The sequence below is a fragment of the Amblyraja radiata genome, chromosome 6 (genome assembly GCF_010909765.2).
Source record: "Amblyraja radiata isolate CabotCenter1 chromosome 6, sAmbRad1.1.pri, whole genome shotgun sequence".
NCBI classification, from domain to species: Eukaryota; Metazoa; Chordata; class Chondrichthyes; order Rajiformes; family Rajidae; genus Amblyraja; species Amblyraja radiata.
Window position 1 is genome coordinate 52,607,983 of NC_045961.1, and position 24,242 is coordinate 52,632,224.

Genomic DNA, 24,242 nt, shown 5'->3' on the forward strand with positions numbered 1-24,242 from the left:
GGGACGTTTCGGGACAAGACCCTTCTTCAGACTGAGAGTCGGGGGAGAGTCAGTCAATTCCCTCTGCCCTGACTCTCAGCCTGAAAAACATCACCTTTTCTTTTTCTCCAGAGATGCTGCCTGACCCACTGAGTTACTCCAGCTCATTGTGTCTATCTTTTTGTGTGTAAAATAGCCGTGTTAAAGGAAGTAACATGTAAAAGGTAGAGAATGTTGTTCACACAACAGCAGAAAACAAAGTGCTCAAGGAACTCATTGGGTCCTGTGGAGGAAAATGGGCATAGAACGATTCGGTTCGGGATCTTTCTTCAGTCTGAATCCAGCATCTGCAGTCTTTTCCGTTATCAACATAAGTGATTGGTAAAGATGCATTAAAGAACCACAGAAAAAGTCCTATTAATGGGCCTGTCCCACTTAGGTGACTTTTTAGACGAGTGCAGGAGACTATGCGGTCGCCACAAGTTCGCCGGTGGTTGCCAGGTAGCGCCTTCATGGTCGTGAGGAGATCCCGCATTCTGGGAACTAGTCGCTGCCTCATTTTGGTTGCCGCAAATTTTACAACATGTTGAAAAATTAGCGGCAACCAGAATGAGGCCGCCATGGAGAGTAGCGAGAATTCTCGTGCCGTAGGTGGGTCACCAGGAGGTCGAAGGTTCTTGTAGGTTGTAGCCAGTGCTGACCGGTGAATTGCATTGGCTCATTGGGAAAAAAAACATAAACAGTAGTTTTCAGAACCAAGGATAACCGACTGGTAATGTTAATGTCTGCTGAGCTTCACAGCCATGTATCTCTGGCTTCTTAAAACTTGTCTCCACTCCTTCTCCCCCCTCTCCCCCCCTCTTTTAAAGGACTTACATGACCCTTCCTGTATACTGTGCTTTCACCATCTTAATTACAGCGCCAACCTTCCTGTTCATCGCGGTGTGTGTCTGTATCACATTGGCTTTGCACCGACGAAATTCACTCAGACAGCGCTCCCCCCGCTTGCCTTGTCCCCCGCCTGCAGGAAGCGGTGTGTGTGTGTGTGTGTGTGTGTGTGTGTGTGTGTGTGTGTGTGTGTGTGTGTGTGTGTGTGTGTGTGTGTGTGTGTGTGTGTGTGTGTGTGTGTGTGTGTGTGTGTGTTCCACTCTGACAGTCGCCGGCAGTCGCCTGAAAAATCGCCTAAGCGGGACAGGCCATATTAAGTCTTAGTTTAGTTCGGAGATACAGCGTGAAAACAGGCCCTTCATCCCACCGAGTCTGTGCCGACCTGTGATCACCAAAACTAGCACTTTCCTACACATTAGGGATGTTTTACAATTTTTACCAAAGCCAATTATCCTATAAACCTGTACGTCTTTGGAGTGTGGGTGAAAACAAGGCGCACCCAGCGAAACCCACACAGTCACGGGGTGAATGTATTAACTTTGCACAGACAGCACCCATAGTCAGGATCAGACCTGTGTCTCTGGCGCTGTAAGGCAACATCTTTACCGCTGCGCCACCTTGCCGCCTTTCATTGTAGTCAATGAAACAGAATCTGAAGCATACCAAGATGACTAGTTCAGTGCGGTGTTATTATTGCAATAGAAATTGTAAATAGAAACAGAAAAAAGGATTTTGTAGTTTGTCCAGATAGCAAGAAACTGGAATTGTATGGTATTTGCAGCAAAGAGTAATTATTGATTTCCACATTAAATGGGTTGATTAACAAACAGAAGGGCCTATACCCACCATTGTACTGAACAATGACAAATGAATCAAATTTAATGGGTAAGGACTGACTGAAAATATTTTCAGCAATAACATTTCAAAGTTGTACCTTGAACCTGTTGAGAATTACACTCTGCTCAAAGGCAGCTCCTCTGGCTTAACAGAGTACAATGAGTGATGATGGCAATGGTAATACAACACCAGCAACCCACACTTAGAACTTTACTCATTTATGGGTTATGCTTTCTTCATCCAAGATATTCCATGCTATGACATTTCTCTCTTTCCCTCTTCCCTCTCCCCCCCCCCCCCCCCCCCCCCCCCCCCCCCCCCCCCCCCCCTCTCCACCCCCCGTCACCCTCCACATGGTCCTTCCTCTGGCTTCACATTTCTCACACTATCTTTATATCACAAAAGCACTGAGGAGGAGGATTTCCTGGAAGGTATACAAGATGGTTTTCTAAGCCAATATGTAGAGGAACCGACTAGAGGGCAGGCCATCCTAGACTGGGTATTGTGTAATGAGGAAGGATTAGTTAGCAATCTTGGTGTGCATAGCCCCTTGGGCAACAGTGACCATAATATGGTGGAATTCTGCATTAAGATGGAGAGTTACACGGTTAATTCAAAGACTTGGGTACTGTACTTAAAGAAAGGTATGAATGGTATGAAACGGGAATTGGCTAGGATAGACTGGCAAATGATACTTAAAGGGTTGACTGTGGAGATGCAATGGCAAAGATTTAAAGATCGCATGGATGAATTACAAAAATTATTCATCCCTGTCTAGCAAAAAAATAAAACAGGGAAGGTGGCTCAATTGTGGGTAACGAGGGAAATTAAGGATAGTGTTAAATCCAAAGAAGAGGCATATAAATTGGCCAGAGGAAGCAGCAAACCGGAGGACTGGGAGAAATTTAGAATTCAACAGAGGAGGACAAAGGGGTTAACTAAGAGGGGGGGGGGGGGGGAGAGCATGAAAGAAAACTTGCAGGGAATACAAAAACAGTGTAAAAGCTTCCTTTAGATATGTGATGAGGAAAAGATTAGTGAAGACAAATGTCAGAAATAGGTGAATTTATAATGGGAAACAGGGAAATGGCAGACCAATTAAATGAGTACTTTGGCTCTGTCTTCACTAAGGATGACACAAACAATCTCCCAGAAATACTAGGGGACTGAGGATCTAGTGGGAAGGAGGAACTGAAGGGAATCCAAATTAGACAAGAAATGGTGTTGGGTAAACTGTTGGGACTGAAGCAAGATAAATCCCCGGGGCCTGGTGGTCTGCATCCCAGAGTACTCAAGGAGCTAGCCCTTGAAATCATGGATGTTTTGGTGATCATTTGCCAATGTTCTGTAGACTCTGGATCAGTTCCTGTGGACTGGAGGGTAGCTAATGTAACCACACTTTTTAAGAAAGGGGAATTATAGACCAGTTAGCCTTTCATCGGTAGTGGGGAAGATGCTTAAGTCGATTATTAAAGATGTAATAGCAGTGCATTTGTAAAGCAGTGACAAGATCGGTCAAGAAGAATGAATAAGGGAGAGCCAGTGGATCTGGTGTATCTGGACTTAAAAAGCCTTTGACAAGGAACCACATAAGAGATTAGTGTGAAAAATTAGAGCACATGGTATTGGGGGTAGGGTATTGGAATGATAGAGAACTGGTTGGCAGACAGGAAACAAAGAGTAGGAATTAACGGGTCCTTTTCATAATAACTGGGGTCCCAGCACTGAGCCCACTAGTCACTGCAGTGGGTGACTATTGGGTGCTGGGAGCCCAGTTATTTACAATATATATGAATGATTTAGATAAGGGAATTAAATGTAACATCTCCAAGTTTGCGGATGACACAAAGCTGGGTGGCAGTGTAAGCTGCGAGGAGGATGCCATGAGGCTGCAGGGTGACTTGGATAGGTTGGATGAGAGGGCAGATGCATGGCAGATGCAGTATAATGTGGATAAATGTGAAGTGCAACAAGACCTGAGTACATCAGTCACTGAAAGTAAGCATGCAAGTACAGCAGGCAGTGAAGAAAGCTAATGGCATTTTGGCCATCATTTCGAGAGGATTTGAGTTTAGGAGCAAGGAGGTCCTACTGCAGTTGTACAGGACCCTGGTGAGACCGCACCCAGAGTATTGTGTGCAGTTTTGGTCTCCTAATTTGAGCTAGGACATTTTTGCCATTGAGAGAGTGCAGCGTCGATTCACCAGGTTAATCCCCGGGATGGCGGGACTGACATATGATGAAAGAATGGGTCGACTGGGCTTGTATTCACTGGAATTTAGAAGGATGAGAGGATATCTTATAGAAACATTCTTAAAAGATTGGACAGGCTAGATACAGGAAAAATGTTCCAGATGTTAGGGGAGTGGAACCAGGGGTCACAGTTTAAGAATAAAGGGTAGGCCATTTAGGACTGAGATGAGGAAAAACTTTTTCACCCAGATAGTTGTGAATCTGTGGAATTCTTTGCCACAGAAGGCAGTGGAGGCCAAGTCACTGAATGTTTTCAAGAGAGAGTTAGATTTAGCTCTTAGGACTAGGAATCAAGGGATTATGGGTAAAAAGCAGGAACTTGGTACTGATTTTGGATGATCAGCGATAATCATATTGAATGGCAATGCTGGTTCGAAAGGCCGAATACTCCTGCACCTATTTTTCTATGTTTCTTTCTTTCATCTCTGGCCTTTGTCCAACCATCTGCCAATCCACCATTTATCCACCTATTACTTGCCAGATTTTGTCCCTCCCCACCACTCTTCCAGCTTTCTCCTCTTACTACTACAATCAGTCTGAAGAAGGGTCCTGACCCAAAACATTATTTAATTCATATTTGCCTGGGAATATAGCTGATTTGCTGAGTTACTCCAGCACTTTGTGTCTTTTTTTGCAAACCAGCATCTATAGTTCCTGATGTCCCCACTGGTTCTATATTCTTCCACTTTTGCACCCACTCCCTACACACTTGAAGCAATTTACAGTGGCCAATGAACCTTTACATGAACATGTTTTGGCATATTGGAGGAAACCAGTACACCCGGAAGAAACCCACGTGGACACAAGGAGAACGTGCAAACCTCACAGACAGCAAATATATCAGGATTGAACCCTGGTCCCTGGTGTTGTGAGGCAACAGCTCTACCAGCTGTGCCACTGTGCCATCTCTATTGTGCAATTATACTTAACTAGGTAAATAGACAATAGACAATAGACAATAGGTGCAGGAGTAGGCCATTTGGCCCTTCGAGCCAGCACCGCCATTCAATGTGATGATGGCTGATCATCCCTAATCAGTACCCTGTTCCTGCCTTCTCCCCATATTCCCTGACTCCACTATCTTTAAGAGCCCTATCTAGCTCCCTCTTGAAAGCATCCAGAGAACCTGCCTCCACCGCCCTCTGAGGCAGAGAATTCCACAGACTATCATCGATTCATATTTTTTACCAAGCTCACAGCACTCAATAGAATAAACTATGAGAGCTGTGGTGTTCACAGTCAGACATGCAATGGCTAAATTAATGAATCAGGGGAAGATATTTTTGTTAAAGAGAAAAATACTGAAATTAATATAACACATTGGCGTGGAGTGGATTACAAGACTCTTTATTTAAATTAAGTATTAAACAGCTTATAGAGTGGAAAACAACAGAAAGCAACAATATTTTTTATCATTGAACATTAAGGCTGCAAAATAATTATTAAACACCATGGGAGAAATAAACAAACTAAAAAGGGAAAAGACTGCTAAATTCAGTTTCTTTAAATATGCATTAACCTGCCTACAAAATCTATATACTTAACATTTTTGTAACTTTAAAAATAGGTATGCAGCATTTGCAAAAATATATTTCTGTGCTTTTCTAATTATAGATAGAAATGGATGAAGAACCATTTCTCATAATAGTTCTTGAATAAGCTAGCAATTCCTCAGAAATGGTTCTATCGATCAATCATACATCCTCTGTCACAATCATCACATTGTCGATTTAGGGACAATGTAAAAATCTCTAATGAATATTTCAATATTTTTTTGTATGTATCTCCTCTGTATGAATTTGATTGTGTTGTGTAAAATTTATTTTCTATGTTGTACGGGCAGATCAGGGAACTATGCAGAATAGATTTCATTTTTTTTTTAAATCTGTGCATAGTGTAATCAAACAGGTTAAGTAATAATAAAGTTAAAAATAGAATGTGTTGCATCAATGATAAAGCATGGTGTCAAAGAAAACATACAACATGAAAATCAAAATTTATAAATGTTTAACCATGATTAACTCTACAATTCACATTAATCTTTGGTCTTTTAAAATAGATGCCTCCTTAAAATACCATAAGTGCAAACAGAAAGTGCTTACCATAGGCAGCTTGCCAGCAGCTTCTAAGAGTGAAGCTTTGTCCATTAGAAATGCCAATCAAACACAATATTTACTACTAATCTTCTGGATTGATGTTTCTCAGCCAGTATGCAAAAGTAAATGTAAAGTCGGCGTGGATTTGAAGAAAGGAAAACCAGCCTCTAAACATGTTTAAATACATTTGTAGATATTTTTAAAGGGTATTCGATGGAACTGTCTGATTAAAATGGTATTTACTAGAGGAGATAATGTGAATTTCATTTCTGATAATTTAAGATTGTGAGAGAGCCTATTTAGGTAAACAAAAATATCTAGCCCTATTTAACACCAACTGCCCTGAGGATTTTATAATAGTTAACACTTTCATTTATTTTTGTGTTTGGCATATATGCATTTATAAAAATATTTATTTGGCACAATTTGTGGCATCCCACATTCATAAGGCATAAGAAATTACTATAATGAAGTATATATTAAACACTGACTTTTTAATTAAATAAATGTAAGTAAACCCATAACCTGTGCTTAACCCATATTGTTAATAGTACTTTACAATGTAAATAAATGGTAACAAAAAAAAAGACAAATTTACTTACTGTGCTTTTGAACTAATTTGGGCACAAGGCTGCCATAGCCACAAAATTCTAGGAATAGGGATGCCATAGGCAGTGCATGACAAAGTCTGTTTGCTGCCCAATGGGTAGATATCAAGGTTCTGAGTGGGCAGTGCCTTTTCACATATATGTGGTTTTACTGTAAAAACAAATTAATTAGAAAACCAAAAGCCAAAAAGAAAGCTACAAAATCAAAATTATGCACTTTGATAAATTATATACTAAGGACTTATTCACATGTCGGAGTCTAAGTGAAGACAGTACCATTGTTGCAGTTTAGTAAAACCTTGTTCCATTTTGTTTGTCTCATTACAATACATTTTTGTGTTTTTGTGGGAAAAATAGGACTTTTAATTATTCTGCAAAGATACATACAAATCTTAAGAAAAGAATGCTGCCCTACAAAAAGTGTTTGAACAATCCTCAAGATAGATGTTACAGCATTAAAACAAAATGAATAACAAACAAGTGTTCTTTGTCAAAGTTCATCAGTTGTGTGTGAATCTTCAGTTTTCAATGATCAGAACTCTTCTTTCAACACATTCTCTGCACGTGATCAAATTGTTCCTCAGGAATGGTAAATTAGTAGGTACATGGAAAAATAAGGCGTATTCAGACTTGTGACATAACAGTTATTGGATTCAGTTCTGCACTTCTGAGGTACCCACTACAGCAACCGAATGCACCTTCTTTGCTTTTGGTTCAAAACAGAATTTCACAGTTTTAGCCGTGTTACGAGCGGCACGGATTTGCTGCAATGTTGCACGTGCCTGCTCAGTGGTCCGCATTCACATGTCCTTGCTGAACCTTAATGTGCTCCCACGGTTGCCTTTCCTATTTTGTTTGACCTTTTTCCTCAAGGAATGATGTGATTCACCGTGGACCTTCTTTGCTCTTTCTGAGCAGGATTTATTGACTACAGTGCTTCGTTTCATGTACTTGTTGATAATGAGCTTCACTGATGACTTTGGTACTCCAGTTCGTCTGGATATTTCACGGGTGGACTTTTTACACAAGTGATAGTCAATAATGATAGCTTTTTGAAACTCTGTGGGCTGCTTCAGTTTTTCCACTTTGAGTAAAGGTGAGGCACCTAGGATTGCAAGAATGTGTTTTTTTATAGCGTCCACAGTTGTTCTACAGCATTCCCAAATATGACTTTACGTCACTGGGTCTTAACTGTACAGGGATTGTCCAAATATATTTTGTAGGGCAGTATATAGATTTACAATTAAAACATGCAATATTACAATACAATTTTAACATGCAAAATATAGCATTTAATGACTAAGATTTTGTTAAACAGTTTGTGTATGTGTAGACAGACTTCTGAACTGTTCACTGCCCTGTGTCTCCCATGAATCTGAATAGATTATATTCCTATTGCTATATTGTACTTTACTGATCCCACAATCAATCTGATAGTAAGAAAGAACTGTCCTGGTTTAGATCGAAGGTAGATACAAAATGCTAGAATAACTCAGCTGGACAGGCAGCATCTCTGGAGAAGACTATCAACCTGATAGTGCTATCTGTTAAATTACATTTCCATGGTTCCTATAAATATTCACTGATAGCGTGCTTCCGTACAAATATAACTGTAGTGTCAATACAATATCGTCAACACACCATTACTTTCACTGGTATCATCCAAGTTTAATTACGGCAAGGAAGGTCATAATTTCTCTCCAATCATTTCTTAATGTTTTTTTCCCACGATAGGAGAGTTTGTGTCTCATTAGCAACTCAAAATGGAGCCTTTGTTGAAAGGAGATATGGTCAGTGCCCTGGCCTCATTGGGATTTTCATTAAAAGGCCTAACAATATCTTCAAATATATGGTGACAGTGTGGTCACCTAAGAGCTTTACATACGCAGAAACTAAATGGAAATGGTTGGTTTCAAAATCTTGTGACAATTTTTTTTAAACCAGACACTGATGGTTCATTGCAGCTTGCTGACAATTTCGCTGTCGAGAGCAAAATTATCAACTAGTCTTGTAATTTGTCTTTCATATGCAGTAAGCTTCAAAGAAGCAAGCAATTATTTTAATCCAAATTTCTGTTTCAAAAATTTCATAGATATTGTATATCGTCTGAAAATTTTTTTTTTACAAATTATATAAATTATGTTGTGGGTCAAAGAGCTTGTTCTTTTGCCATACTGTTCTGTGAAGATATCAAATTTGCTAAATTTGCTGATGAAACAAGCATATGTGAAAAAAATACATAAAGAGGTTGAAAGGGGATACAGATCGTTTGGTAAGTGGGTAAAAATCAGCAAATAGAATGCCATGTGGCTAAATGGAATTAGGTAAAAATTGTAATGGACCCATTGAACAGGAGGGAAAAGAGCCAGTGGGTGTCTTATTGATTCTTGTATCAAAGTCCCGACATTATTTTTCCTCATGAGGGGATCTCTAGAAAGACAGTCAGTTTGGATTAACTAAGTGGTATGTGCCCTGTGTACAATACTGTAGTTTGAATACAGTTTCAAACTTATTATGGTGTCTGGCAGACTATTTGTTCAATATTTAAATTTTTCTAATATATTAAAGGCAGACATTTATTGCACAGGTTTTAAGATTAAATCTGACAGGAAGGTGTAACTTGGAATTTAGTACATAAACATATGTTCACCAAAGATACTTAGGATTCAATGGTCTTCACTTTAAAATGAATGTACTGCTTGATCTGCTGAGTGTTTCCAATATGTTTTGTTTTTATATCAGATTTCCAGCATCTTTAGTTTTCTGGTTTTTACTGACTTGATAATAGTTGTTTGGAGACTCTTAAACATAATGATGTGGTTTTGCATGCATCAAATACTAATTTCACTGGGAAAAAAAGGATATATGAGGAAAGAGGCAAAAAAGATTACTATCAGAATGTGGTAATGTAACTATAAGTATAAATGTGGAGATAATTTTCCTCTTCGGTTCCACTGCTATAAATGTGGCCCTGATCCCCTCTGCATTCTCTGGGCAGTCATATCTAGCAAGACAGGAACAATCAAGGAATCTGCATGACATCCAGAGATTGTAGATGCAGGAATCCAGAGCAAAAAACGAATTCCTTGAAAAACTCAGCAAGATAAACAACATCTGTGGCCATTTTTTCAGGTTGAAATCCTACGTAACACCCAAGTTACAATTACTCCTCGTTACTTTCCCCATTAATTCTTTGTCCAATTTCATTTTTGTTATGATTTCAGCGGAAAGCTTGTTTGCTATTATGATATTAAAACTGATCCTTTAATTAATTAGCCCAGATGACAGCGAGTAAAACGCAAAGTGCTGGAGTGTCTCAGTGGGTCAGGCAGCATCTGGGGAGGGAATGGACAGGCTTGTGCCCCCTTCTTCAGACTGATTGCAGTGGGTGGGGAGGTGGAGAAATCTGGAAAAGAGAGGTGGAGAACGGGCAAAGCCAGGCATGTGATAGGTGGTTATTGGAATACAGGTGATGGAAGGGGGGGAGGGGGAACGGTGATTGGCAGATGGGTGGACAAAAGCTAAAATAATAAAGCGACAAAAGAGTGTCAGACAAAGAGAGTAAAGGAAGGAAATGAAAAGCCAGATGTAAAGCTAGCTGGAGGGATACAGGAGGAAGGCGGTGGAGGGGATAGTGGGGAAAATGTGTGCACACTTGGTTGAGAGGACAGAAATAGAGAAAGGGGTGGTACTTAAAATTAGAGAATTCAACACTCTTATAAGCTACGAGCAAACTATGAGTAATAGTGATATTATTTTGGCACCAATAATACAATGGCCCCACTGCATGACCGCAAGCAGGTGAAAGCTTTTTTTTCTCTTTAGAATCTAGTCCCTGAAGCTGTTTTGTGTGGTTTATATTACTGAAAAAAATCACAGATTTCATGTACTCACCATTTACATTGAGAGTAAATGTGATGTTTTTGAAAAGCTTCCATTGTTTAAGTTCCAGTATTATGCTATAGCTACCACCATCCTCTTCTGAAACATCTCTTATTATCAGTTCATGGCCCGTGATGTTATAGCGAATTGATCTTTCAGTAATAGGCTGTCCATTCTTTAACCTGTTGAAAAAATGATTTTACTGCGCACTGTATAGCATTTAGGTAATGACATTACACTTGAGTGTGACAGTTTTGAAAAAAACATAATTGTTGAGAGATATGATGTGATGGATGCAATAATTTAAGTTTCATTGAAATTTATGTATCTCTATAATAGAAACGTATTTGCATTGTAATGTCTTTTATACTCCAGCTTCTATCCTACACAAGCTACAGCTCATATAAAAGCTGTTCTCTTAAATGTTTCCTACGGTACGTCCAGTTCATCTATTACCATAACAACATAAAAATACAAGATATAGGAGTAGTGATACGCCTGACCATTCAAACTTCTCCCCTCCCAAATACAATCGTAACTCACCCTCTTCCTCAACCACTTTCCATTCTATCAATCTTATTATGCATTCTTTGGTTCAGAGGTACAGTTAAAAACTTTGTTTTGTATGCTATCCAAACAAATCAAATAATACTATGCATAAATAAAACCAAACCAAACTCGAGTACAATAGGTAGATGGGAAAGATAAAGGGTGCAGAATATAGTTCTCAGCGGTGTAGCACAACTGGTCCAGAGACAAAGTGCAAGGTCTGCAATGGGGTAAAGGTGAATCGGACATTTCAGTTTTGTCTATTTTCCTTGTTTCCTGCTCTGACCAGAACTCTAGGTGTCCTCTTGAACCTATTAAATTTCCCCTCACCAGAAAACTCCTCAATTCCCGACCCCTGCATGAAACTTCTTGTGAGTTTTATTCTTCAGTGCCGTGACCAGGACATGCATGCATTCTCCCTCCTCTTTACTTCCTATGCAGCATCCTTTCATTCGGTTGCTGTAAGAGCACTCTTTGCATTGTTGTATGCCCCTTTAAGAGCTATCTTCAATATTCAAACCAACTGTGCTGCATTCTGGAAGTATAAGAGCTTGCAACATATCATATGTGAACGTCACCATGAAAGTAACATTCAGTTTTGAAGCAGTGAACTTCATTGCATTGCTCACAAAACTTCACTGCACTATTCTGTGCATCTTGTAAATGAAGTTCTTGCAACTATCATAATTGCTATTTGAATATTTTAAAATGCTGTTTCAATGTCAAAAAATGTCTAACTTTAGGAATCACCAAAGCCCTAGATAACCTCCTCCTTACATTTGTACTCCAATCTCCTTGCCATAAAGGTCAACCAATGACTCCTCACTGCTTTGTTTCTTTTCTGCATTTCACAAAGTCATACACCAAGATCTTTTTTTCACCCATATTGAAGTGCTTCTCATCCTTTAAAAATATACTTATTTTATTCTTGTTTCTAAGCAGGAAAGCAAAGGTTTCACTCATCTTGAAGAACATTAGAAACAGCAACCAGAGTAGGACATTCAGCCTTTTCCCACCATCTCTTTCCTGCACCAATCCCATTACCCCGTGATTTCAGAACCAAATTAAGGCATTCTGAGATACAACCACCCAATACTTTTTGTCTTTCTCAATCATTTAGTTTAACACTAATGAAAACAGTAAGTGGCAAAAACTATTGCCAGAAGCTTCACAGCCTCATTCAGGATGAGTAAACATCGTCTTGGGACTGCTAAACACTGAATTAATTTTCAATCATGGTGAAATAGATATCATCCATTCTTTTTCAAACCAAACTTTCTTACCCACATGTCCTAACTTAATGGGGAAGTCACGTAAAGACAGACATTTATTTTCAGGTAATACTAGACAAAGTGGGACCCGTTGGGTCCCGTTCCCCCAACGCAACATTCCACCACTCACCCATAGCCCACAACTGCGCAGGCGATGCTGATGGGTTCCCGTTGTGATGCCAGAGATCCCCGTTGTGATGCGAGTCACGGCAACCCTCCCTCAACTGCGCCTCGTCATCCCTCTTACTACCCCTATCCTCCTCCATTCCCCCTCATCCGCCAGCAATCCATCCCCCTCCTTTTCACCTTCCCTCTTCTTTCCCCTGTCCTCCATTCCCCCCACTACCCTCCTCAACTCTCCCTTCCACTCCTTTCCCCTATGCTCAGTCACTTCCTCCCTCCATAACTCCTCTCCCCTCCCTACCCCCTCCTCTCCCTCTATCCCCCCTCCTCCCCTACTTTCCCCTCCATCCTCCTCCATGCCCCCTCCCCTCCATCCTCCCCCAGCCTCCCTCCTCACCTCCCCAGGATCTCAATGTAAACCACCGCGGGCCCCGTTTTCTCTAGCAGGGTGGCAATGAAGTTGTACTTGAGGCAGGGGCTGTCGGGGGGGGGGGGGGGAGGGCTTGAGGCAGGGGCTGGTGGGGGGGGGGGGGAGAGGGGAGGAAGAGCGTCCTTGAGCCGGGGGAGGGGGAGGGGGAGGGGGAGGGTTTGAGGCTGGGGCTGTCGGGGGGCGGCAAGCTTCCCGGAGATGGGGGAGAGGGAGGAGGAGGGCTTGAGGCAGGTGCTGTTGGGGGGGGGGGGGGGGGGAGCGTCCTGGAGCCGGGGGAGGGGGAGAGGAGCGGAGAGGGTTTGAGGCGGGGACTGTCAGGGGGGGCGAGCGTCCTGGAGCCGGGGGAGGGGGAGGGCTTGAGGCGGGAGCTGTCAGGAGGGGCGAGCATCCTGGAGCTGGGGGAGGACTTGAGGCGGGGGCTCTCGGGGGGGCAAGTGTCCTGGAACCGGGGGAAGGGGAGGGCTTGAGGCAGGGGCTGTTGGGAGGAGAGCATCCTGGAGCAAGGGGAGGGGGAGGGCTTGAGGCGGGGGCTGTCGGGTGGCGGTATGGCGAGCGTCCTGGGGCTGGAGGAGGGGGAGGGCTTGAGACAGGGCTGTCGGGGGGGCGAGCATCCTGGAGCCGGGGGAGGGGGGAAGAGACCGAGCGGCCTCTCCCAGCCCCCAGTCCCCGCACCAGCACCAACCCCAGCCTAGGGCCCGGGGGTGGCAGAAATTAAAATAGAAGGAAACTTACCCGTGGAGCCGTCAGGTCGCCGTTGAGATGGGAAAAAAAGATGGTAGTCTGAAATTGTGCAAAGGCCATGCTGAGGACGCATGGTGTGTCCTTTGAGACTCCTGTCAAGGCGCGCTGAGGACCCGTGGGTGTCCTTTGTGACGCCTGTCATGTAAAGACGGCATGTGGGGTCGGCACAAGGGGGGGGCGGGGCAAGTGGGGGCGCTGTTTTATTTTTTTTAAGTTTTAAAGGTCAATAACTTGTAAAATATACCATAAATCTGAACGAAACTTGTTTAATTTACATTACAGGAGGGTGAGTAAGGTGGGCCAAAAATTGTAGTGCTATCGTGTACAGATTTTGCACAAATACAAACCGGGCAAACAAACGGACAAACAATCAAAGATAAGAATTTTAGTAATATAGAGATTTCTTGCACTCAATTTCTAGATCTCAATTACAGTTTTAATCTTACCATAAAACATCCGGAGGTGGAAATGCTTTGACCTTTATTGGGAAATGGTAGACTGCCTGACCAGCAAGCACTTCAGCAACACATGATTTCCGGCATCTGGCACTGATAAATGGTTTTTCTGTTCGAAACAAATAAAGAAAAGGAAGGTTTTAGTGATAGAAACAAATACATTAGGAATAGTTTATATAAGATTTAAGAAATGCAATGACAAATTTTCATGTGCTGTGAAGTGCAAGTCCACCTTGCATTTTACATGGGAGTTATGTGCTTGAAAGTGGTGCATAATTCAAACACGCATAAATTAAACATACGCAAATTTGAGCAAGTTATTTTGAAAATACCAACACGTAAATCAAGCTTTACTATTAAAGGAACAAACATGTTATTTCAAAAATGCATGTCAAACACACATAAAATGTGAGATGTCTATACGAGGCAGATAACAATTTACTGATGCAGTACATGAAATTGAAAAAGCATGGACAAGAATACATGATTATATAAAATATCAGTGCAACACATATCCATAAAGCTTGAGATATGGCTCAACTTGAGTTCTGTTCTATTTCTAATTCTATCCAAATTGTGAATGTTATAAAATTGTACCCTCAAACATTAAATAAAAGATGTTTGCAGGACTCATATACGTCAAGGTTTCTTTTGAACTAAAACCTTACTGCAAATCAAGCAGAGGCAGAAAAATATTCTGTCATAAGACCACGTCACCATCGGCATGATTTTTCACATGAAGCTGAAGCCTCTTTAAAAGCAACTTTGAAGTGAGAAAGTACTGCTTTGATAGAAATGCCTATCGTCCACGTAACATTAATGATTCTTCGTGTTGTTTAAGAAAGAGGTGCATGTATGCTCTGATGTACTGGCCAACATTTATCCTCAATCAGCAGTAAACCAAAGAGATTAAGAAACCATGCATTCTAATATCATTGTGAGATCTTGAAATATTTATTTACAAAAAGAGTGACAATAGACCAGAAGTAATTTATTGGTTGATATGTACTGTAGAGTTTTCAGAGGACACATCCAGCATTATATAAATGCATTTTAATTCTCCACCCCACTCCAACCTTTCTGTCTGTAATTCCCTCTATATTATAATGAGACCCAATACAAGCTTGAGGGACAGCACATCATCATTTTAAGAGGTTGTTGCCAGCTTTTAAGAGGTTAGGGCCTCAGCTACAGAGAGAGGTTGGACCTCAGGAGGATGAGGGGTGATCTGAGTCTTTTACCCAGAGTGGGTGATTCAAGAACCAGAGGCCACAGGTTAAAGGTGAGAGGGGAAAGATTGAATAGGAACCTGAGGGGAATTCTTTCACACAGGGTGGTGGATATATGGAACGAGCTGCCATAGGAGGTATGTGTAGGAAGGAGCTGCAGGTGCTGGTTTAAACCGAAGATAGACACAAAATGCTGGTGTAACTCAGCGGGACAGGCAGCATCTCTGGAGAGAAGGAATGGGTGACGTTTCGGGTCGAGACCCTTCTTTAGACTGACGTCAAGGGAGAGGGAGATGCATAGATAAGGAAACGTAAGATGTGAAAATAGAACAAAGGGAATGTAAATCAAGGAAATATAGAATAGATCATTGTTAGCTGGGAGAAGGTAACAACAAAGGAACCAGAGATAAAATGTATTTGGAGACAGTAAGACTGGTCGGAGATCTGGGAAGCGGGAGAGAGAGAAGGTAAGCAAGGGTTACTTGAAGTTAGAGAAGTCAATGTTCATAGCGTTGGGGTGTAAGTTGCCCAACTGAAATATGAGGTACTGTTCCTCCAATTTGCACAGGGCCTCACTCTGACAATGGAGGAGGCCCAAGACAGAAAGGTCAGTTTGGGAATGGGAGGGGGAGTCAAAGTGTTTAGCAACTGGGAGATCAGGTAAGTTTAGGCGGACTGAGGAGAGGTGTTGAGCGAAACGATCGCCGAGCCTGCCCTTGGTCTCGCCGATATATAGGAGTCTACACCTGGAATAGCAGATACAGGAGATGAGGTTGGGGGAGGTACAAGTGAACCTCTGCTCACCTGAAAAGACAGTTGGGGTCCTTGGATGGAGTTGAGGGGGGAAGTATAGGGACAGGTGTTGCATCTCCTGCGGTTTCCAGGGAATGTACCTGGGGAGGGGGTGATTTGGGTGGGAAGGGATATGTTGACCAGGGAGTTGTGGAGGGAACGGAATACAAAAATGATTGCATCTGATAATGGCTCAGTTGTTTTCCCCTCTCCTTTAGCACACCCTGAGCTGCTACTTATAACACGTAACACTTATTTGTCACTCCCTAACTACTTCAGTAACAACCCATCCCCATAATCAGCCCCAAACCCCACACCATGACAGACATTTATTTTGTGCAACACATCATCCCTAACTTTCTCTAAGACTTAATACTAATTCCATTCTTTCTTTGATTCCTCCACAGGTGAACAAACATACTGCTGGAGGAACACAACGGGTCAGGCAGCATCTGAGGAAAGGAAATGGAATGGCAGCATTTCAGGTTGACCTTCTTCAGATTGATGGACAGATGACATTTTGGGTCAGGGCCCTCAACAGACAACGATTCAGTTTGGGACCCAGTCTTAAGATGGGTCCCGACCCGAAACATCATCAGTCCATTTCCCTCCACGGATGCTGCCTGACCTGCTGTGTTACTCCAGCTGGCATCAAGTTTTCTGACCTACTTAACTCTTTCAGGTAAGTACATCATATGGAGTGAAAGAACACACAGTAAAGATTTTATGACTAATATTTTTAATATTTTGATTTTAATAATGTTACTGTTTCTTACCATAAACATTGACAGTTGCTTTCCTTTTCTTCCCAGTATCCCCACTTCTTACTTGACAAATGTAATTCCCTTTGTCTGATGTGAGCACTTTATCTATAACAAGGGTGCTGTAGAACGTATTTATCATATGATCTGACTGGTCAATCCTTTTTAAGATGGAATTGTTTCTGTTTCCCTGAAAGACACAAATATAATTAATTAGCCTTGCCTATTATAATGGTATTACACCATTAATATAAGTGAAACCAACGTAGAAATTCAGTTGTGCCAACAGGATGTATTTTAAAATAATATCTTCTTGAGCTTTGGAGATAAATTCACTCAAATTCTGCGGGTTTTGGTAAGACTCTTGATGAACTTGTCCATGGAGGCCTGGCAGAATGGGTAAGTGGATTGGTTTCTGCATTCACATTGTCAATTATGTGCTCTCGTTGCATGGAATCGAGATTCTCAATATCATTCTAAATGGTCCTTCATTTTGAGGGATCATGGCCCAAAGCCCAGAGTGAATGTGGATTTTTGCTTTAGAGGCTTTATCTAGGTTTCCTCCATACTTTAATGCATACCACAGATGAAATAAAAGATAACCCAATAGCAAAATTTGCTTCATCTTGGAATTAGTTACTTTGCTTAAATTCAGCCATTTTCTACTCACTAAAAGTGGACTTTGCTAATGCAGATCCAAATTAAATATAAGCATAAACATACCCCCAAAAACTAGATAGATTGTGCATCAATACATTGTGGGGATCAGGTTTAGAGGACCTTGGATCTCTTTGGGGATTTGGTAGGGAGGTGGGGGCTGGGATTTATCAACATTGGGGATTGGATAAATGAGTCGGTGATGGTGAAGATAGAGTCAGAAGAGAGTGTAGGTGTTGGAAACCGGGGTAACAAACAATCTGCTGGAGAAACTCGGTGGATCAAGCAGCATATGTGAGGAAAGAGAAGAGGAAAGATAAAGCAGAGAGGGGGATTAGTGAGATAGGAGCCAGTGGGTGATTGATATATGGTGGGCAGATGTGGTTGATGTATGATGGGCAGATGGAATCATGTGGAGGGGTGCAGTTGGGAAACAGCAACAGGCATGTGATAGGTGGTGGAAGACAAAATAAAGGTAAGAAGGCCAAAGTTTAATGCTGACTATCCTAACCAGTCATTGTCTTTCAAAATGCTGGTAGAACATGTTCCTCATAATCCACTCCTATGACTTTCCACCACTTAAAATAAGCTTGCCACAATGATTTAGGACAAGTGCTACACCTCCCACAGTTGCACGGGGAAGTGCCAGGGGTCAGGGAGGGGTCAGTTCATAGGGATGAGAAGACCAGGAAGTCACGGAGAGAGTGGTCCTAGCGGAAGGTGAAAAGGGGTAGGGAAGAATAGCTGTGGCTGGTGGTGGGGTCTTGTTGCAGTTGGTAGTGGTGGGCAAGGATGGAAGCGGCCATATAAATCGGGGCGGAGCCCTCTAGGCTGCCAATGGGTCAACCCATGAGGCAGACAACCCATGAGACAGACATAGTAGTAGCATTGGGAAGCATAACCATGTACTTCACTGTGGACCTACTCACAAGAAGATCATTTCTCCATCTGCTTGCTCCCTCTCAGAACTAACTGCTGCCTGTTCTGACTACGGGTGCTGTCTATACGGAGTTTGTATGTTCTCCTTGTGACCATGTGGGTTTTCTCTGGGAGCTCCGGTTTCCTCCTACACTCCAAAGACATACAGGTTTGTAGGTTAATTGGCTTCAGTAATATTGTAAATTGTAGGATAGTGCTATTGTACAAGTGTTCGCTGGTCGGTGGGCCGAATGGCCTGTTTCCATATTGTATCTCTAAAGTATAAAATCTAAAGAATTTAACTTTTCCTTATTCCGATGAAAGGTAATCAACCCGAACTATTGACTTTGTTCCTCTCTTCCCAAATGCAGCCTCACCTGCTGAATATTTCCGGGACATCCTGTTTTCATTCATATTCTATTATAATTGCAAATCCGTTATTACATCCTGCACCAATATTTTGTTTCACAACTTCCTTTGCCAATTAACTAGTTTGTACTCTTTCTAAATTTGTTTAGTATGTTGATTTGGCATTTGGATTAATTTGATTAAATAGAATATATTTCATGTAGTGCACATTTTTCCATTCCACATGGAAAGCAATTTATCACACTGAGCAGGTACAAAATGCACAATAACCTTTTCCTGTGTAGCAAATCATCATGTTCTTCACATTAATTTCAACAGGAAGGAGAGGGGAAATTTGAATTTCATTTTAAGTTTCTTCTGTAAAGATTCACACACTACTGAGTTCTTAAAATAAAAGCAATATTAGAAAATTGTTTCTTACAGCACTTTTTCAACCTCGACCAGTATAACAGACATCACATTTGTGTGATGTATGGTGAAAATAATGCTGCCTTCCTTATTCGGAGAAAAAATGTTCTTCTGGCATTTCATAAATAGAAATCTTAACAACAATATTGTCATGAATTATACACAATATATTCAGAGTAGGATTGTGTTTATCTGACAGTGTTTTTCCTGAATGTGCAGGAAAAAAACCTAGAATCATCTATCAAGCCATTAAAAGGTAACATATGATAAACTTCTAATAAATGGCTCTAGTAATGCAAGAACCATTTAACCAATTAAAAAATGTTTTGTATTTAATTTTCTTTTTAAGATTTGAGCATCATTGGCAAGTCTAATATATATTACCCAACATTATATTGATTGAATGGATTGAGTGAAAGATACAGCATGGAAATAAGCCCTTCATCCCATCAAGTCCATGCCAACCATCATTCACCTGTGTACACTAGTTCCATTATCTCAGTTTCATATCCACTCCCTATACAGTAGGGGCAATTTACAGAGGCCAATTAAACTACAAACCTGCATGTCTTTGGGATGTGGTAGGAAACCGGAGCACCCGGAGAAATCCCACACGGTCACAGGGAGAATATGCAAACTCCACAAAGACAGCACCCAAGGTCAGGATCGAATCTGGGTCTCTGATGCTGAGGCAGCAGCTCTACCAGCCATGGCACTGTGCTGCCAATACATGCCCTTGAGAAGGTAGTGGTGAACAACTTTCTAAAACTACTGCAGTCTTTCTGGTTCTGTCACTCCCACTGTACTGTGGGGTGTGATGTTCCAGAGCTTAGGCCAGTAAACAATATAGGTGGGGCAATATATTTAAATGGGAGTATGGTATGGGACTGGTGAAAACTGCAGGTGCTAGTGTTTCCATGCCTGCTGCCCTTTGTAGTTGGGAGAACATGTGAGAATATGTGCGGCCATAATGCATTTTGTTGATGGTACGCAATGAACAATCGTTAGTGTTGAGAGTTAATAATGTTTAGGATTATAGATAAGTACCAATCAAATAGACCATTTTGTCTTAAATTATGTTGAGTTTCTTGAGCTACACTCATCTAGACAACCCTAAATATTTTCTTCTGCACGTTGGGGTAAAGCAAAGATCATTGCTCTGGAGAAGGAATGCAGTTAAAAAAAAAATATATATATATTTTCACTAATTTCCATAAAAAAGGGATTATTATAGTTACATTCCCTGTTTATTTGGTGAACAGAGGCAATAATGTATTTAGTTTAAATGTTCTTGTTATTTTGCATAAATTCAGCACTGATCATTTTCAATGGATATTGAGTTTGAACAAAGAGATGTAAAGATTCAGGAATGTGAAATTAAAGGCAGTGCATATTTTTTTCAATTTCCAGGCTTTCTGCCAATCCAAGTTATTTGTTCATAGTTGTGAACTGAAAGTGCAACATATGTCAATGTTTCTTGGCGGTTCTGAAGGGCAAGAGTGAGACCCATAAACAAAGGTTGTTATCATCCAAACTGTCTTTCATGCCTTTGAAGTCTGTATCCTGCTTAATGCACTTACTTTGCCTGGGAAATCCCAGTTAATCGCAACTCTTGAATTCAGTTCTGTGGTCACAGTGCATTTTATAGCGAGCGATCTTCCACTTAGCATCTTGACTGGACTGGTCACATTGAGCTGTACACTGTTGATCCTGTTGACTACATTTTAAACAACAGTAAAATAAAATGAATACTGTGAAAAACTCAGACATCATAATACCATGATTTATAGATGCATCATTCAATATGATATACAAATTAATTTTAATTCCTTACATAAATTAACTGAATACGAATTAGCCTCATCACATATAATAAAACATATGTGTGCATGAGCTACATTCATTTACAAACAAATGCAATATGTTTAACTATTTAAGTAAAAGATTTGCAACACTTTTTGTCCATCTTTCTTCTGTTGCTTTTACATCTTTCTCAACCAAAGAACTAAAATATATGGAATAAATAGCTCAGTGTACAAAGATAAATAATTGTATTCCCTTTGGAATCAATAAGCCCAACCTTAAAAGTATTTTTATAACATCAGGAAGGAAGGGGAAAAAATCACTATTTTTAAATTTTACATTTTATGGGTATTTTAGAAGAAAAAAAGTTCATATGAGCCTGTCATTTTCATCAATATGTTATTTTCATGATTCCATATCAGAATCCAACTCAATGCACAGTTTTGCAGACGGCTTTTCAGGCATCGTATAAACGGTACATTGGGTTGGAGGAGCTTTATATCACTGACAGCAACTTTAGGATTTTTGCTCAGTACAATACATGCGTGAAGTTCTCAAAATCACTCTCTGCTTCACAGTGCAACGTCAACAAACACTTATCTTATTTTCTTCATTCTTGCCCCCCTAACTTGGCATCATATTCGGCACATACATTGTGTTCCTGTGCTGTACTGTTCGAAGTTCTGTGCTCTATGAACGCACAAGATGATGTCTATAAACCAGTTATAACAACCATGAATAAAAGTGCTTCCACATACCTTTCCTGTGTGTTAAGTAATAAGAATAAAAAGTATTTCCATTCACAGTGGTTTCACAAGATAGCAGTCCAGTAAAATTGAGCGTGGTTCTTGGAATAACAAAGCCTTGTTTGCTGTCCCACATTACCTTCTTTCCATCAATTGTCAAGGAATGATCATTCTGAAAAGACAGGCAGACTTTATGTCAATACAATACAATGAATTATTTAATGGAGGGGACATATTATTATGGTTATTATTGTCTTGAAGAACTTGGATAAACATACTGCTCAAATGTTTTGAACGTACAGCCATCCACTCACTCCGCAACAACTCAGACTGGGTTATCAAACCCGCCGCCAAGGGAGGTGCCGTGGTAGATTGGCATGCTGATCTCTACAAGGCTGCGGCCACGCGCCAACTCTCAGACACCTTCTCCTACTTATCCTTGGACCATGACCCCACAGACAAGCACCAGGCCACTATCTCGAGCACCATCACTGACTTAATCAACTCCGGCTCCCTGCCTCCCCATGCCTCCAACATCATCGTTCCCCAGCCCCACACGGCCCGATTTTACCTTCTCCCCAAAATCCACAAACCTGACTGTCTTGGTAGACCCATTGTCTTTGCCTGTTCGTGCCCTACCGAACTTATTTCCACATATCTCGACTCCATCCTATACCCCCCCTGGTTAAATCCCTCCCTACCTATGTTAAAGACACCTCAGACACTCTCCGTCTTCTCTGGGAATTACGTTCTCTAGGCCCCCATCCCCTCATCTTCACCATGGACGTTCTATACCTCAATCCCCCACCAGGAAGGTCTCAAAGCTCTCCGTTTCTTCCTCGACTGGAGAACCAACCAATCCCGGTCTACAGATACTCTCCTCTGCCTTGCGGAGGTGGTCCTTACACTTAATATCTTTTTGTTCGACTCCTCCCATTTCCTCCAAATCCAAGGCGTAGCTATGGGCACGTGCATGGGCCCTAGCTATGCCTGCCTCTTTGTAGGGTACGTCGAACAATCCTTGTTCGACACGTATCAGGGCCCCATCCCTGACCTCTACGTCTGCTACATCGACGACTGCATTGATGCTACCTCCTGCATCCATGCAGATCTCACTGACTTCATCCATTTCACCACTAACTTCCATCCGGCACTCAAATGCACCTGGACCATTTCCGACACTTCCCTACCATTTCTTGACCTCACTATCTCCATCGCAGGTGATAGACTTCTGACCGACATCCACTACAAACCCACTGACTCCCATGGCTATCTAGACTACACTTCTTCCACCTTGCTTCCTGTAAGGACTCCATCCCCTACTCCCAATTCCTCCGTCTACGCCGCATCTGCTCCCAGGATGAGGTGTTCCATACCAGGGCATCAGAGATATCCTCATTCTTCAGGGAACGGGGGTTCCCCTCCCCTACTATAGATGAGGCTCTCACCAGGGTTTCTTCCAAACCCCATACACTGCCCTCTCTCCCCATACCCCCACTCGTAACAAGGACTCATAATAGAGTCTGTGATCTTACTGATCAAAATACATCCAGCACATAATAGTTCCTCTCATGAAGAAATCTATACATCTCTACTCTGTACAGCTAATCTATCACTAATAAAATGCATTTGTAAGTGCCGATTACAGGGTTCGAGTCCTAAGGATATCATATACGGAAAACTCTCAACAACATGAGAACTGGGAAAAACTGAAGGAAAATTGATACACGGGGAAAAAAATCCGTCACTTCTGCACCTCATCTTCCTCTTCACTGTAAGTTACAATTGTGAACAGTGTGAGCGAAGCACATCTAGAAGGACTGCACACCCCTAACCATAGGAAAGGATATAGTAGCATTGGAGGCAGTTGAAAAGAGCTATTTCATGGAATGAGAGGATTGTACAGTTAAGAAAGGCTAAACAAGTTGAGTCTGTATTCTTAGGTGTTTATTGAAAGATATTTGATCATTAAGGCGACATAACAGGACAAATGTTTTCACGTGGGAGAATATTGAATGGGGGACATAGTTTTAAGATAAAGAACAGTAATTTAAAACCAAGGTGCATTGAGATTTCTTCTCCCAAAAAGTGCCGAATGTCGAGGCTTTTTGCCCAGATACTCCTGAAATAGAAATGATCATAACGAATTACGGGATGGTCTTGAGGCCTGTTCCTATTTTTTAATGTGCTTGTGTCCTTGTGTAAATACTGATCTATTAGTGGTACAGATACTCCTGTGGATCAGGTGGCTATTTAAATATCTTAATTTTTAGTCGATGAACACATTGTCAACAATCTTCAAAAACATGACCACATCTGCCACTATGAGATAATTGGTTTTGTCAAGCAGGTATATGGAATGACACCCTATAGTACACTACTTAGATTAGCAATTCTTCCACACAGGGAAGTGTGTTAAAATTATACTGTGCCGGTTTTATGTCTGG

General features: G+C 41.3%; 1 protein-coding gene across 2 annotated transcripts in view; it reads right to left on the bottom strand.

The window, feature by feature from the left end:
- The window catches only part of flt1 (fms related receptor tyrosine kinase 1), a 135,644-nt gene that overhangs the window by 83,679 nt on the left and 27,723 nt on the right, over nt 1–24,242 (bottom strand). For both annotated transcript variants that reach the window (XM_033022838.1, XM_033022837.1), the window contains exons 5-10: nt 21,808–21,967; nt 20,827–20,963; nt 16,910–17,084; nt 14,104–14,221; nt 10,556–10,725; nt 6,656–6,812 (exon numbers count right to left, since the gene is read on the bottom strand). In XM_033022838.1, coding sequence (XP_032878729.1) covers nt 6,656–6,812; nt 10,556–10,725; nt 14,104–14,221; nt 16,910–17,084; nt 20,827–20,963; nt 21,808–21,967 — 917 coding nt within the window. The remainder of the gene's footprint in view (nt 1–6,655; nt 6,813–10,555; nt 10,726–14,103; nt 14,222–16,909; nt 17,085–20,826; nt 20,964–21,807; nt 21,968–24,242) is intronic.